Source organism: Narcine bancroftii, chromosome 12 (genome assembly GCF_036971445.1).
Source record: "Narcine bancroftii isolate sNarBan1 chromosome 12, sNarBan1.hap1, whole genome shotgun sequence".
Classification (NCBI taxonomy): Eukaryota; Metazoa; Chordata; class Chondrichthyes; order Torpediniformes; family Narcinidae; genus Narcine; species Narcine bancroftii.
Genome location: NC_091480.1, coordinates 20,965,785 through 20,982,753, shown reverse-complemented (window position 1 = coordinate 20,982,753; position 16,969 = coordinate 20,965,785). Strand labels below are relative to the sequence as shown.

General features: G+C 42.8%; 3 protein-coding genes across 9 annotated transcripts in view; 2 read left to right on the top strand and 1 right to left on the bottom strand.

Moving 5' to 3' along the window:
- LOC138746958 (carboxylesterase notum2-like) overlaps positions 1-5,335 on the top strand; it is a 22,928-nt gene extending 17,593 nt beyond the window's left edge. The window contains exon 11 of the mRNA XM_069905709.1: positions 2,899-5,335. Within this exon, the coding sequence (XP_069761810.1) occupies positions 2,899-3,202 (304 nt within the window). The 3' untranslated portion in view covers positions 3,203-5,335. The remainder of the gene's footprint in view (positions 1-2,898) is intronic.
- The window catches only part of LOC138746960 (uncharacterized), a 19,514-nt gene extending 7,508 nt beyond the window's left edge, over positions 1-12,006 (bottom strand). For 4 of the 6 annotated variants that reach the window (XR_011347208.1, XR_011347207.1, XR_011347206.1 and 1 more), the window contains exons 1-4: positions 11,080-12,006; positions 9,815-9,834; positions 7,961-8,083; positions 3,472-3,559 (exon numbers count right to left, since the gene is read on the bottom strand). Coding sequence is in view for 1 of the 6 variants with exons in the window: in XM_069905715.1 (XP_069761816.1) it covers positions 3,522-3,559; positions 7,961-8,083; positions 9,815-9,834; positions 11,080-11,768 (870 nt within the window). In the remaining 5 variants the exon portion in view is untranslated. Of the gene's footprint in view, positions 1-3,396; positions 3,560-7,960; positions 8,084-9,814; positions 9,835-11,079 lie in introns of those variants that run through there. The other 2 variants (XM_069905715.1, XR_011347210.1) reach the window with 2 other exon arrangements.
- The window catches only part of syt17 (synaptotagmin XVII), a 77,071-nt gene continuing 71,172 nt past the window's right edge, over positions 11,071-16,969 (top strand). The window contains exons 1-2 of one of the 2 annotated variants that reach the window (XM_069905710.1): positions 11,071-12,237; positions 16,645-16,969. In XM_069905710.1, the coding sequence (XP_069761811.1) occupies positions 16,940-16,969 (30 nt within the window). In that variant the 5' untranslated portion in view covers positions 11,071-12,237; positions 16,645-16,939. The other variant, XM_069905713.1, reaches the window with a different exon arrangement.

The following is a 16,969-nucleotide window of genomic DNA, read 5'->3' as shown; positions in this document are numbered from 1 at the left end:
GCCATCGGTGCTCTGTGATTAGTAAGGGATTGCTTAAGGTGTTATGTGAGTGGGAAGGGAAGGTTGAGAATCACTGCTCTAGACCCAAATGTTACTGAAATATTTTGCTTGAGAAAAATTGTCATTGACCCATTTCCTTTGGAGTTGTGAAACTGTGCACATAACGAGTCAATTAGGTACAATTAAAACAAGTAGTTTTCAAACTTTTTCTTTCCACCCACATACCACCTTAAGCAATCCCTTACTAATCACAGAGTACCGATGGCATAGGGATTACTTAAAGTGGTATGTGAGTGTGAGTGGAAAGAAAAAGATTGAGAACCACTGATCTAAGCACAGTTTGGAGAGACCAAGGACTTGTAATCAAAGCACAGGAGTTAACAGTAAGAATTGAACCTGTGTCTCTTGCATTCCGATGAGGCAGCTTTGCTGGCTGTGTTTCTGTGTCTTTATTTTGTTTCAAGTTATTTACCCGCTGGCATAGGAAAAACCATTCCTTATGACAATTGACAAGCATGAGATTTGTGAAGGTGAGAGACTTTATATTGAAGAAATTGCAGCTTATGTATTCTGGACCAAGCTTTGTGTCTGCAGGGTTTGGAAGCCAACGGAAAGCACACTCTAGAAATGGTAATACAATTTAGTGAAATGAACATGCTAGGTTACAGTGGTGGCGGTTGGAGGGGTGGGGTAAAGCAGAAATGTGCAGTACAATAAAAGGCAACCTGACATGGAAAAGGGAAAACTCGTTTGAGGTTGAGATGCATGCCAAAGTCTTCAACCAATGGACTAGGTTTTGAATAACAGTCAGACGAACTGCTATGTTAAGGTCCACTTGAATAAAACTGCACCTGATTAAATATTTGTGTTTCTTCTACAAAAGCCAAATATTAACGCTATGTGCATTTGATTCATTTGAACAAGGAATTCTATCAAATAATATTGATTCTCGTCAAAGTTAACATCTGGAAAATATTCGGTCCTTTACTTTAATAATCAATCTAAGGCATTTATAATTTACAAACCTACTTAAACACTTGTACAAAACAAAGTAACTTAATGTAAAAGCACAAAATGCTGGAGAAGCTCAACAGGTCAAACAGTGTCCTTTATGTAGCGAAGGGACTCGAGCCCTTCATCAAGGTATGAAAGAATGTCGGCAGGCGGCCGAGGGGGGATGGTAAAGGCAAATGATAAGTGGAAAGTGGAGGGAGGAGGCAGCAGCAATGAAGGGGAGGAGAGATGACTGGGAGGGGAGAACTGGAAAGGGGGAGGGAAAAGAAAAGGTGAGCAAGTTGCAAGGTAAAAACATCATGAGATGGGACCGGAGAAGGAGTCACCCAGTACTAAGGAGTAACAGAATGCAGATGTGACCTTGTACACTCAAGATAAGCTTTGCACTAACAAGAATGATGTGCAGCAGACTAAGAGAAGGATAGCAACAGTTTATTCATTGGACAATGTCATGGTATGATAATTTACTAAGTACGTATCCTGAGGTATAAAAAACACCACTTGCTGATAACGGCAGAATGCGCCTTCTCCAACTAACACTGTTAGTTGCAAGTGTTACAATCCGGTAATAAAGAACAAAGAACCTTGATTTCGACTCAGTCTGGTGTCTGACTCACTCATTCATGAACAAAGCAGACCTAACAAAGTTTAACAGAAAGCGGAGAAGTCCATGTTAAGGCCATCTGACTGGAGAGTGCTCAGGTTGAAAATAAGACATTGTTCCTCTAATCTGTGGGTGGTCAGGGTGGGGAAGTTTATAAGGCTATGGACAGACATGTGAACTTGAGAGCGTGACTCAGAATTGAAATGGTTGGCTACTGGGAGGTCACTGTTGTAGTGGATGGAGAGGAGGTGCTGAGCGAAGCGATCTTCCAATCTACGACCTGGTTTCTCCGATGTAGAGAACACCACAAAGTCCTGTGGAAATACAAGTGAAGGGTTCCTTCATTTGAAAGGCCTGTTTGAGCCCCCGGACCGTGGTGAGGGACGAGGTGTGTGTTGCACCTTCTGAAGCCACAGTGGAAGATGCTGAGGGGGCTGTTTGGATGCCCGACGACATTCTCTCATGCCTTGATGAAGGGCTCAAGCCCGAAACGTCAGTTATGTATTTCTAACTTTGCTACATAAAAGACACTGTTTGACCAGCTGAGTTTCTCCAGCATTTTATGTTTTTACTTCAACCACAGTATCTATAGATTTTTGTGATTAACTTATAAGTAATTTAATGTTGTTTGTTCTTTGCTCTCACAAAAAATTGGAACTTACCCTTCAATAATTTTTAAGATATTTCAACACATTGGTAGAAATAGCAGATCGATTCATGATCTGCACAAATGACTTTAGACTTGAGAACCTAGTTGTGCAATAAGTTTCACCTTAGAGGATTTATGTTCTATCCCTGTTCCTCATCCTGTAATATTGTATAGACACATAACTTTCTTACACTAATTGTAGCCAAGAGTGTTTAAGCTTTTTAATTGATTGAGAAATAAATAATATTCAAATTAACTTAGTGTTATACTGCAGTAGTGATAGGCCTGATCTTTCATTTTTACATTTGTGATAGCTGTGAAATGATGTGCACTTGCTCATTTAAAATCTATTGTCACGTTTGACCAATGTGATGCAAAGTTGTTTCAAAATACCAATTGGATTCAAATGAAACCTGAAAGCACAAGACCCAGTACTGATTCTCACAGCTGGTTCTTTTCAAGAGTGCAGAACCAACCATTGGAATTTTGAGTTGATTATTTATCAGAAGCTTTCGACTTTCTTTTATTCTTCCCAATGAACAAATGTTAAAACAAAAAGACAACAGGACTCTGGGTGAAATCATGGCAAGATATTCCATCCATGTAACAATTTCTCCATATTTCTTTTTAGCAACTGGCTTGATTTTCAGGTGAGGGGAACTTCCTTGAACAGAGCGCTCCAGTGTTGGGATCGCAGTCTTCAGGAAAACAAGAGTTCAAGACCCCCTGCAAGAAATTGCTCCTTCCACTTAATTGATCAGTGTCGGCTGCCACATTGCAACCCAACTTGTCCTGCCCTTCGTGATCAGGCCACAGGTCAGGAGGTGAACATGATTCAGCTCCTGATGAACATGGGCTTTGATGTTCAAAGAATAGCACAGCAGCTTGGAATGGAACCCAGCCAACTCCTGGGTATGCTTAGTAATGGAGGTTAGATGGCTAAAGTGAGCGTTAGTGCTCAGAATTACACATTTTCTTCTGTATGATAATATTTACAGTGAAAATAATGGATTTTAGTTGAGTATTGCTTGGATAACCAAGATGGAATTTTGAACTAGCATGCGTATTATTGAAAATGTATTCCATCTGAATATAATTTTAAACCCAGCACTGCCAAAAATATGGTTCAACTCCTTTATTGCAAGCCCAGATTTTGGCAAATGTGACAAGTTTTATTTGAATGTCTAAATTTTCACAAGCATACCTGTTTTCTTAGTTGAATTTCTGTTGAAAGACGATTCACTTTTGATCATTTCACATCCAAAACACTAATAAAGAAATGTATGAACTTTCTGAAGGAAACAAAATCACAACTATTTTACTAAGACTTTGAACAAATCTTTTTGTTTTAACGGTTCTATTAATTTGAAAAAAAAACTAAACTGAAATAAATCTGTCTGTTTTAACTTTTTCATAAATTTGGAAAAATAAAACAAAAACAAAATAAAATCACAATTATTTTATACTGAGACTCAACAAATCTGCATTTCACCAGGCAATTGAAGGGTTAAACAGCCAAATCCACTGTTATCACTTTTATTTCCATCTTTTTGTTGATGCTGTTTCTACTTAGATTTAAGTGAAAGGAGGATTGCATCTGGTTTAGAAACAACCTGCATGGCCTACAATAAAATATATTTCCCAAAGAACAGTTAGGGCAGTTACAGTCAGCCACGTTTGCTGCCCTCCCTTGAAACTCACCGAGGTTGGTTTTCCCATGATCTCATGAAACATACATTTTTTGATGCAGAATTCATTATTCCACTGTGGAATCTTTTTTTTAAAAAAAGCAAATTAGAATGTGCAGGAGTATTAACTGGAACAGCATACAATAGTCCAGAAAAGCTGCCTGTCCAGTGCCACCGAAGTCCCGAGTGTGCTGGATGGACAGTGTTTTGCTGCAGAGGGGAACATTTAAATAGAGAATGAGTGTTTGACGATCACTCATCTAAAACCTTGTCCTGTTTTGCAATATAATGCATTAGTCATCTTCGTCCCTGAATTAAAGAGTTTAACTTGACCTTAAAAAAAAACACGGCCAGCTATTTAGATATTCAGTAGTATTCCTCTAAATTTGCATATTACTTGAGACTGCCATATTACTCACTACTTCATTAACAAGCACAAATAATTAAATTTGGTAACAAACTTGAGTGATAGTTTTGAATAATGAGACGATGGTGATCAAATTACGTGTGTGATCAATTAACTTTTCTGGGTTGTTTTCTATGATCAGATGAAGGTATATGTAACAAGATATTGTGAAGTCATTGTGATTATCTGAGCTGCTACTTGTAATATCATTTCAAATAAAGTTACTAAGTTTAAGTTTGTCTAACACAAAATACCTAGTACAGTGAGACAGGTTCTTCTGTGAACAGATTAACGGGTTATCTCGAGTATACCCCTGTATAGAGCACAGTTTAGAGTGTGGGATTGCCTCGAGAAGGAAGATCAATTAGTGCCGAGCTAGAGCAACATGAGGTTCATTCAGGAACCTGATGGCTGCAGGAAAGAAATGGTCTTTAAGCCTCTTAGTGTGTGCTCTCACACTCTTAAGCCTTCTTCTCCTGAAGTGATGGGGGAAGAGAGTGTGCCTGGGGTGTGATGTGTGTATCGAAGCAAAATAGAAATACCACACGGAGTTAATGTTCGGAACTACATTAAAACTAATGCGCATCAGACCAGTCAACACTGATCTCCTGAGCATGAGTTTGGGCCAGGTTTTATACTCTCTTTTCACCTCTCGTAACGTAAATATTTTTCATGTTTTTTTAATGTAGTCAGTAGGAAAGAAGTGCACATCTCTCCCTGTCTACAGATAAAATATAAAAATAAAACTTAATTTTAAAGGTACGTCAACCACCAGTTCACATGATCATTTAGCTTGACTGTTTATCTCCAGGAAGTTCACTGGTTGAGATGGAGTCAATCCCTCATTTGATGAATGTGTATTGTTTATCTGTATGTGTGTTGTCTGGTTGTATGTCTGCATGTTTTCACCGAGGTCCAGTAAATGTTGTTTTGTTGGGTTGTACTTGTGCAATCAGATGACAATAAACTTGACGTTTGATCTTTCATTGGGCTTCCTAACTTTATGCATTATGTGACTGGAAAAGCCTAGAGCCTTTCTGGGTCTTAAAAACATTTTTAGGGTTTCCTGTCTCTTGTAATATAAAATAATAGAAGCATAGAACACTACAGCACAGAAATAGGGCATTTGGCACTTCTAGTCAGTGTGGAAAACATTGTACCGCTAGTCTCAGTGACCTGTACCCATTCAATAACCTCCAGTCCTCTCCCACTCATGTATCTATCCAGTTTATTTTTTTAAAACTTAAGAATGAGTCCGCATTTACACCAGATGGCAACTCATTCCACACTCCCACCCCTCTATAAGTGAAGAATTCCCCCCTAATGTTCCTCCTAAACCTTTCCCCTTTCACCCTAAAGCCATTTCTCCTAATCAAAGTGGAAAGAGCCTACTCACATTTATACCTCATTCATTTTGTAAACCTCTATCAAATCTCCCCTCATTCTTCTACACTCCAAGGAATAAAGTCCTCACCTGTTTAATCTTTCCTTGTAACTCAACTCCGAAAGACCTGGCAACATCCTTGTAAATCTTCTCTCCACTCTTTCAATCTTACTGATATCCTTCCTACATGCAGTTTAGCAACCATAACTGCACACAATACTCCAGATTTGGCCGCACCAATGTCTTATACAACCTGACCATAGCATCTCAACACCTGTACTCAATACTTTGATTTATGATGCCAAAAGCTTTCTTCACAACCCTGTCGACCTGTGACGTTCCTTTCAGGGAATTATGTATCTGAATTCCCAGATCCCTTTGTCCTTCTGCGTTCCTCAGAGCCCTATCATTTACTCTGTATGGCCTACCTTGCTTTGTCCTTCCAAAATGCAACAACTCACACTTTCCTGTATTAAATTCCATCTGCCCAGTTGGCATCGAAACAGTTAAACTAACCCAAAAAAAACTGAAGCAAAATATTAAATTTATTCAATATTATTGATTAAGCAATTATAGAAGACAATTCCATTCATGTTCCATAGATAAAGCAGAAGTTATTAGTTCACGACCCAAAACTTCCCCTTTGCAATCTTAATCTGAAATGATCCCAGCAAATACACATATAGTACAGATGCTTTTGAGCCCAGCACATGGGATTTTGAAAGAAATGTATTTGTATCTTGGTGAAATATTTGCCTATATAAGAAAATGGCATCAAAGTTAATGTTCTAAAGTTAGATGGATCCTTTCCCCTCTACATATGGCCACTCAGATTAATCTTCAATATTAAAGTCAGGTAACAAGAAAGAAGAGTTAAGAAAGGAAGAAGAAGCGTTAAGTGAAACAGTGAGAAAGTAAAAGAAATTCTCAGCTCAGATCTATGTGCATTTTAGTCCAGGCAGGGCAGCATCAGGAATGTGGAGGGCCCAGAGGGAATGTGGATCCAAAAGATATTCCTCTCACACTGAAACTCACCCTAACTTTTTTCCCATGACCCAGATTAAGCCTACCCCAGAGAAAAAGCACTGGAGCAGGCTTGCATTCAGCTAGTATTCAGCACTTGCCTATTGTGTGTGGTGACCACATGTTCAGAACGATTTCCTTGAGAGGGATCAGAACAGTTCCAAAAATTAAAAAAAATCTTTACTTAAAATTACGTATGAGATCATTTTGGACAGTCGATTAGAAACGACACAGATTTGCTCTTCAGCTTAATACTTATACATCCTTAAAAGTGAGTTACGTCATCGTCCTCTGTGAATTAATCAGATCCCCATGATGTATGATAATAATTTTCAATGGGAATTAAAAAGCTGCTATGTTTAATACATTTTCTGCAAGACTGTTTAAAAAATAAGTGCAGTCTTTATGGATTTCACTGATGTATAGTTGTTCATTAGAAGATTATTATTCCATTTTTATTCATGGCTGCTATTCAGTGGAATGGCCTCAACTCTGTACCAAGAAAAGCTGATCTTGATTGAAAAGCTATGTATTTTTTTAAAAATTCAAATTTCAATTATTTCATTTATTTTGGGGCATAATCTTGGTTCTAAGGGAATATATTAACTTGTTTTCATATTACCCCACACCTTCTGACTATCAGGAACATTTAAAAGTAGTTCAAAGACCCTTGACAGCAGCAATCTGTCAAAAAAGCCATCAGGGCATGACCTCCAAATCCACCGCCTAAAGCCGAGTCCACAGGCAGGCTGCTCTGCCCCTCTTGATAACCGAAACAGTGAGGCCTCGAGCTTTATTGGACCCAGAGGCTGGAGAGAGTGCACGCAGAGTGTGCCATAAGCCGGCTGAATTGAGCATGATCTGGCCCATTGTTTATTCAATTCTGATACAATTGTAAATTCTTCTGGAGCACAATATTTCAGAACGAAATGTCAATGCAAATGTAGGAATAATAAATTTTTTCCTTATTTTAAACTATAAAAAATTAAAAATAAATGTGTTTAAGGAAGGACTTGGCCACACATTTTGCAGAGGGGCTAGAAATTGGATCTCAAGGGTGTGCCTTCAACAAATCATTAAAAATGCCAGAAGTGCATTTCATGAATGGCGCTCAGGTCTGCTGGAAACAGTTAGAACCAAAAGTCATTGACTAAGGCAATACCGTGGAAACACTGGAACACTGGAGACTCACCACTGAAGATCTGGATACGTTCATGGACATAATTGCTTGATTCCTGTGTTGTTGATGTGATTGTAATTAATGTACAGACGTAATGATCCTCTAAATATAACTTTCCATGCAGAAAAACCAGCCCTGATCATCAGAAAGGAAACCATTGTTTATTAATAAAGAGCGGTTAAATCGAGAAGGGTTGGGGGATAAAAGAGGATATACTCAAGCAGCAGCTCCATCCTTGTGATTATGTACAGTTGGATGATATTAAACAGTGAAGAAATGCAAAATCTGAAGATGCTGGAATCTTGAGGAATCAATGGGAAACAGAAGCAGTAAAACATGAAGGTCTGCAGACACTATGATTGAAGGGAAACAATGCTGGAGAAACTCAGATACATAACCAACATTTTGAGCCCTTAGTCAAGGTGTAGGCAGGCACATGAAGAAAATGGTGGAGGGGAGGAGCATAGTCCCATAGGCAAAAATGGGTGAATAAGGGAGGGAGAGCACATCAGCAAACGAAGGGAAGGGGGATGATTCTGTGAATGGAGAGGGAAGGGGTGGAGAGTTAGAGGAAAGAAGACAGGCAGAGGGATGGGGAAGAGAGGGAGAATGGGGAGTAGGTTAGCAGAAACTGGAGTTCAATGTTATTGCCATCCGGCTGGTCAGTGCCAAGATGGAAAATTTGGTGTTGCTCCTCCAATTTGGTTTGACACTACGCGAGGCCAATGGACAGACATGTCAGTGCTGGAGTGGGCTGCAGAATTGAAAGGGTTGGCCACTGGGAGATCCCTGTCACCGACACGGACTGAGTGAACATGTGCCACGAAGCAATCTCCCAGTCTACGTTCAGTCTCTCCGACGGAGAAAAGGCCACAACAGGAGCACCAGATGCAGTAGATGTCTCCTGTGGATACACAAGTGTTGCTTCACTTGGAAGGTCTGTTTAGGTGAAAGAGGTGATGTGGGCACAAGCGTGGCAGTTCCTGCAGGGCTGTGTACCCCTGGAGAAAATCACCTGCAATCTGAGCAGATCTGGCACGTGTGTTGAAGTACTTGTGGAACACATGTATGAATGCACCCCTACTTTTTCCTTTCTTTAAAAAAAAATTATTGATGGAAATTTCCAGCCCCAGAATACCAGGATGGAAAAAATGACTCTGAGACCCAGTATTGCCACTTTTTGTTTTTTCTGTGTACTTTAGGTTGCTCGGGTAACTTCATGGCTTGTGTTACCTTTGGATTATTTGTGTCACCCGTTTGTAACCATTGTTATTCTTTTGTGTTTTATTCTCTTTGTAATTAATATGTGTTTGTTGATTTATCATTTTGGGGTGGGAAGGGGGGAGAGGAATGAAGGGCAGGGGGATGGGGGTTAAAAAAGACTTGGTATATTTTGCTCTGTAAAAGGGGATGAAAGTTCTGTATTGTCTAAAATCAAACTTCAAAAAAAACAAATCAGGGCAAGTAATAGGAAGGGATGAGTGGACGAGGGAGTCTTGGAAGGGACAACAGAGTGGGGAGGAGTGGAAGATGTGGCTAGTGGTGGGATCCTGTTGTAGGTGGCAGAAATTACGTATGATAATGTGTTCGATGCAGAGGTTGGTAGGGTGATAGGTGAGGACAAGGGGAATCCTGTTTGTGTGTGCCTGGGGGGCAGAAGGGGCCAGGGCTGATGAGTGGGAATTGGAGGAGATGTGGGTAAGGGCTGAGTCAATGGCACCTAAAAAATCAAGAGAAATTGTTGCTGTCTCGTCGAGATCCTGGAACTCCCTCCCCACCAACGTTCAAAAGATAGAAAGATTCAAATGGATGCCAACTTGATCAGCACAAAAGTTCAAATTTCAGATTTATTCTCAGAGTACATACCTGACATCACATTCTTTTTCCTGCAGGCAGGGCAGAATTACCACTTATTGGAAGTGCAAAAATAAATGCCAACGTACACATGTAAACAAATGAAGAGATGTAAACACAAAAGGGTTGAGTTGTGTAGCATGATACTACAGAAAGTTCTGGACCAGAAGCTGCGACATGGGATTAGTGTGGACAGGAACCTTATGGTCTGCATGAACACTTTGGATCCTGTTCCTGTGCTGTGTGATTCCATGATCCCTGCCCCTTATCCCCGCCTTTGCTCCTCTCCCTGCCCCTTATCCCCGCCTTTGCTCCTCTCCCTGCCCCTTATCCCCGCCTTTGCTCCTCTCCCTGCCCCTTATCCCCGCCTTTGCTCCTCTCCCTGCCCCTTATCCCCGCCTTTGCTCCTCTCCCTGCCCCTTATCCCCGCCTTTGCTCCTCTCCCTGCCCCTTATCCCCGCCTTTGCTCCTCTCCCTGCCCCTTATCCCCGCCTTTGCTCCTCTCCCTGCCCCTTATCCCCGCCTTTGCTCCTCTCCCTGCCCCTTATCCCCGCCTTTGCTCCTCTCCCTGCCCCTTATCCCCGCCTTTGCTCCTCTCCCTGCCCCTTATCCCCGCCTTTGCTCCTCTCCCTGCCCCTTATCCCCGCCTTTGCTCCTCTCCCTGCCCCTTATCCCCGCCTTTGCTCCTCTCCCTGCCCCTTATCCCCGCCTTTGCTCCTCTCCCTGCCCCTTATCCCCGCCTTTGCTCCTCTCCCTGCCCCTTATCCCCGCCTTTGCTCCTCTCCCTGCCCCTTATCCCCGCCTTTGCTCCTCTCCCTGCCCCTTATCCCCGCCTTTGCTCCTCTCCCTGCCCCTTATCCCCGCCTTTGCTCCTCTCCCTGCCCCTAACCCCCCTCCCCCACCCATTCTCTTCAAGCGCCTGCCTCCACTCTGCTCACACCTTGTTGAAGGGCTCAAGCCCCGACATTGCACCTTCACCTTTGCAACATCAAGGTCTGACCCGCTGAGTTTCTCGCAACCGTGGTGCCGCAGACCCGTTCGCCCCCTGAAACTGCAGAAGTCGGGGACGTGCCACCAGGAGGACGCGGGGTCCGAACCGAGGGGGGGGGGGGGGATGCAGCGCGCAGCGGGTGAAGCCCTTCCGGGAGCCCAGTGCACGGGAGACGGCAGCTGGAAAGGAGAACTGCACGATGCAAAGGGTGGCATTTCCTCTGAGCTCGCAGAAAAAGTGACGCAAATCTAGTTCCCTCGGAAGGGGAAGTTTCAAAGGAACTCACGGTTTTGCAGAGAGCTGAGCGTCCAGGAGCCGGGGTGGGGGGGCAATGGGCTGGCGACCCCCGGACGCAGAGCATGTCAGGCCGCCCGCCAAGAGGGCGAGGGTTGGGGCTGCTGGCGACCTGCCTGCCCTCTTCGGCTTCTTCCTGCTCCAGGTGTGCCCCCGTTGCCAGGGAGACGTCCTACGAGCAGCGGCTGAAAGTGTCCCCCCCCCACGTGTCCTGGGACACAGCACGTGACCAAGCACGTGGGCGAGCTGGTGAAAGCGGGCAAGCACCGCTGACCTTCCGCGGGGGACTTCCTGCTTCGACGTCACGGTGCCCCCCCGCTGCTGAGGCCGCCTTCGACGCGGGGGGTCTGCCGGCTGAAGCCCCCCCGCGGCCCCGGCTAGGCCAAGCCCGGGGAGAACTGGCAGGGGAGGACGGCGCCCCCACCCCCCAGGTGGTTCCACGGCCGGATGCACCGCTGCCTGGGCCTGACCCTGCGGCCGAGCTCCGACGCCGCGTGCCAGCCGCCTCCTCCCGGGCGCCTGAGGGCGGGGGCCCTTCGGCACGTCTGCCTGGCCAGGCACCGAGCAGAAGTTTCTGAACTGGCTGAAAGTGCGAGCCCCGGCCAACTCCTGCCCCCTTGAAGTGTCAAGGCGCTGCGGCCTGCAAAGACTTGGCCGCGCAGTCCTTTGCTCCTGCAACATGAAGACGGCCCTGTTCCACTTGCTCTGGCAAAGCCCCCCCTGACACGCGTGGGCCGACACATTCCTCGTGGAACGGTTAGAGGACTGGGTCCAATTCTGGCTCGAACGGCTGCAGCCACGGGAGCTGATGCACTTCTTCCTGGGGAATAGAAATGTCCCAGATTTTTCTGACAGTGCCGAGGAAAATTAGGGAAGTCCTGCCGGTGAACCTTCTGGCAGGGTTTGACGCTGCCCTTTTGAGCTGTTGAAGGCGTGGAATCGAGCCCACCTAATAATGAGGTTAAACAATCAGAAACACTGGCCCAGCAAAGTCTGAACCTGCCCCCACATTCACGGGTCCATCCCTTCCCTGTCTGCCAAATCGTTGATTGCATGTCATTTCTCTTCAGTGAAGGCAGTGTCACCGAACGTTATTCAGTTGCCCACTTAATATTGAAAATCTTTTACTTAGAGGTGCAAATTTTTAAAGGTAATTTATGAATACTTATTGAAAGGATTTGCTTTTTTTATTTTTTATGGCCTCTGCTTGTTGGATGCCACACCTCATCTTGTCTGGGCACCCTTCCACCTGGATGGCATTCATGGCTACCTTTAAAACCCCTATTATCTTCTTCCCTGTCTCTCTTCCCTTTGCCCCCCCCCCCCCCCCGTCTCCTCTCACAGAGCCAAATTCTCACTGTTCCTCCGCGTATCCGATGGCTTTTGTTGGCAGGGACTCCTCCCTCAGCCGGTCTTGCCTTCCCGTTCTTTGCTCACTCCTCGAAGAAGCGGCTCGTGCCCGGAATGTATCTTTACCTCCTGTGGACGCTGCGAGGCCGGCTGAGTTCCTCCAGCATGTACTCCTTTTTACGTTCGCCTCGAAGAAGGGCTAGGGCCTCAAACGTCGGTTATGTATCTTTACCTCCTGTGGATGCTGCGAGGCCAGCTGAGTTCCTCCAGCATGTACTCCTTTTTACGTTCGCCTCGAAGAAGGGCTAGGGCCTGAAACGTCGGTTATGTATCTTTACCTCCTGTGGACGCTGCGAGGCCGGCTGAGTTCCTCCAGCATGTACTCCTTTTTACGTAGCTTGCAGCATTGACTCGATATTCCGTGGGGGTCACTTGCACTTTCTTGATCAACAGCAGCATAAAAAAGCCACAGTTTTAGCTTAAATTGTACAAAATGCAGGATTGCAGAGACCACTTCATTTGAATTCACAAAACCACAGAAATGCACAAACTGTTCAGGTGACAGAACATTCAGGTCAGCCAAAAGGGAACCGTTTAGTCCCATTTCCCAGTTGCTCAACTCTTCAGGTGCTCAGCAAGGTACTTTATATAAATACATTGAGGGTTTCGGGTGCCTTCACCCTTCCAGGCAGTGAGTTCCACATCATTGCTTTAAGTGAAAAATGTTTTCATTTAATGTTTCTCCCTTAATCCAACTGCCAATTAGATCTTATCTTCTATAAACTAAGAACATTTTGCAGAAAAATAATCTTCAGCGTTCCTTATGTTACCTTTTGAGAGTGGGAAAGAAGGCAACCTAGTCATGCCATTGTTTGTATACTTAACTGGCCATGCCTTAGGCTGTTTCTTAAAATGGTGGGCTCATTTACCACAGGCAGGTCTTTGGCAGTTATCAGATGAACATGGTGGGCTGGATCTCTCAATCTCGCAAAATTTTTGTGAGATCATGACAGATGCTATTCCCTCATAACCTTGTTGCCTTGGATTAAACCCTTGGCAATGGGTTTCAATTGTCAGCTTTTCCATTTATAGTGTGGCACTGGCCCATTGTAGATCATGTGACCAATTTTGCTTTGCACTCATTACATCAGTCTAAAAGACAAATTGAAAAACATTCTATTTGTGTGAATCCAAGAGATCAGGAGTCTCACAAAGCACTGGAGGTCAGACGGCATCCATGAAAAGCAATAAACCAGTGGTTCTCAACCTTTTTATTTTCACTCATACCACCTTACCAACAACAGAGCACTTATGGCATAGGATGCCATAGGGGCTCTCTGGTTAGTAATGGATTGCTTAAGGTGGTATTTGAGTGGGGGAAAAAAAAGGTTCCGAACCACTGCAAAAACAGTCGATGTTATGGGCTGAAAACTCTTCAAGGATGTTTCTGTTGTCACCAGCTTGACAGCAGCAACAACAAAAATGTAATCAATTGAACTAAGAGCTCGTCATATTTATTTGAACCATGCAACAAATGAGCAGGGACTCCGTATGTACCCTATAATCTGTGAAAAACATTTATAAGGTTTGAAACATGCACGATCTATTTTCCTTCCAATAAATGTGGTTAATTTAGTGAGCCCTCCTTCATAATCTAGAGCAGCCATTCTCAATGGGAGCCATATGCCCCCAAACTGCCCCCCCTCTTCTGGGGGCCAAAGCATATTTAAGGGGGTCCACAGACTGAGGTCCTTAATAAGGGGGCCCATAAGAAACCAACTGAACTTGACTGCCTCACAGGGAAACTTCGAGCAAAGTCAAAGGGGGCCAAAAAAAAAAGGTTGAGAATGACTAACCAAGAGCACTGAATTTTGCCTCATCAGGTAAATCTGCTTTGGTGCTTGTGTGTCAACATTGACTGGAGCAGATAGGATTGACGGATGTCAGTAGCACACTGAGGACGTAAATTAGCATTGAAGAAGTCAGTCTTGTAGACCAGACATTCCAGGATCAGTGTCCTGTGACTCAGAAGCTCAGTATTGAAGTGTTGGGGTGCACCTATGCTGGAGTGCTGAGTTTTTTTTAAAACTTTATTTATTCGTTCAAAATACAAATAGTAGATAAAATATACAACAATTAACCATAAACATGAACATTATTTTTTTTATAAAAAAAGAATCCCCGCCCCCCCCCCCCCCACTTCAGCCAGCTCTCCGAAGGAAAGCCATAAATTAAAATAAAAATTAAGGAAAAATTAAACATACATATCAAGATCTAATCAATGTAAATTAAAATGTAAATATTCTGAATATAACAACCACTTATTAATAAAAAAACCTGTAATTATCATGTGAAACATATGTAATATTTTCCATTATTAAACAATTTTTCATCTCATGCCATCTATCAATATCATTCATATTTGTATCATATATATATATATATATATATACATGACCAGACAGCATGAAAAAAAGTTCCAACAGAATTACCACATCTAAAACACAAATCTGATTCATGAAAACCATACTTCTTTAATTTTTCAGGTGTTAAGTATAATTGGCGTAGAAAATTATAATTAATCATTGCATAACGTGCATTTATCAATCTAGTTACACTATCATGTCAGATATCTAACCAATCATCCTCGGAAAAAATAAAACCAATATCCGCTTCCCATTTACTTTTGGATTTATCCCAACCCTTTTTATCCGTACCATCCTGTAGTATTTGATACATAGATGAAATATAACCCTTCTCTGGTATCTTCATAAGAAAAGTCTCAAATGTAGTCATTTCAGGTAAAATCATATCTCTACCAAATGTATGTAAAAAGCAACATCAATTTTCATTTTCTTTATATACGCCAAGACTCGCTTACGCTTGATCGGACTATTTAAACCTCGAACTTTAAAAGTGGCAAACTTCAACTTTGACATATCCACTAATATTACTAAATACCAATAATATCTTTATATGAAAACTCAAATCAACATATATAAGCCCTCCAATAGGAGAAAAAAGTCACAAATTAAAACCTAACTAAAATGAAAATAAAAAGAAATAAAGAAAAAAAAATCCCCCCCCCAAAAAAAAACTACCAAAAGGTAGTAATCCCTAAACAAAAATTGGGTGTGGGTCACCCACCAGTGGCTGATGACTAGTAGAACCTAGAGCAAATCTCTCCCTCCCCAGCCGAACAAAACAACATCAAAATATCATGATAACATAAAAAGTAAAATAAGAAAATTCTTCTTTTCATCCAAGAGATTCCAAACTCGGAGATCCTATTCCAAAAGAAGTTGGACTCTTTCCATTCCTGTTTTTCCCATTTCTGCCATTTCTTCCATTTCCAGAACAACCAGATTTTTCTTTAGGAGACAATGGTGGACTACGTCTTTGTCCTCTTATATCTGGCAACGAATAAGCAAAAATCTGCTTCACGATCATTCTCAAAAAACCGAGATTGATAGTCTCCATAAAACACCTTCAACACTGCCGGATAGTGAAAAGTAGACTTATAACCTTTACGCCACAAAACTTCTTTAACTGAATTAAATCGACGTCGACGTTGAATGACCTCTTGACTCAAATCAGGATTTAAAAAAAACTCTGCTATTCTGAATCAATAATGGAGTTTGTTGTCGTCTCCCATTTTGCACTGCTAATCGAAGTATTGCTTCTCTGTCCAAATAATTCAAACATCAAATTGTTACCGGTCTCAGTGGTTGACCAGGTAAAGGTGTTCTTCTTGAAGCTCTATGAGCTCTTTCCAATACCAAGCCTCCAGAAAAAAATTCTTGCCCTAGTACTTATGGGATCCAGTCTTTAAAAAAACAAAGAGGATTTTGTCCTTCCATACCTTCTGGCAAACCAATGATTTTCACATTATTCCTTCTGCTTTGAATCTCCAAGTAGTCTATTTTCCTCTCTAACTCCTTCTCACATTCTCGCAATTCTATAACTGATTTTTCAACCTTCAACACTTTTTCCGTGTTAGAAACCACTTGCTGTTTACATTCCAAAAAAGCAGACTGAAATTTTTTAAAATCTTCACAAGATGCTTCCACACGTGTTATAACTGTATTCAATTCTGAACTTATATTAGCATTCATTTGGGCCGTCTCATTCAGTAAGGGTTGAATGACAGCGTTTAACTGCATACATTGTAGCTCAGAAAAGCTCAGCCCTGTTTTCTCTGACATAGTGGCAGAACCAGATAACTGCAGCTCCTGCTGCAACTCAACAAAAGGCATTTTAGAGGTTTTACTGCGGGTCTGGACTCCCAGCGACGGCACCCCGACTTTCTCAGGGGGTCGCCGCTGTTCTCCCCCTGCAGCTCGTTGTTTTTTCGCAAAATCACGGAGGAAATCAGTATCTTCAGGTTGGAGTGCTGCCTGAAGCATTTCAGACAATAGAGTCGTCTTCCTGCGTGCTCCCTCCATTAAAATCGAAAGGCTTCCAGAATCAGGATCTTGGGAACATGCACCTTCCTCCAGAGAATGGGTAATTCCAGCGCTATCCTTCACTTG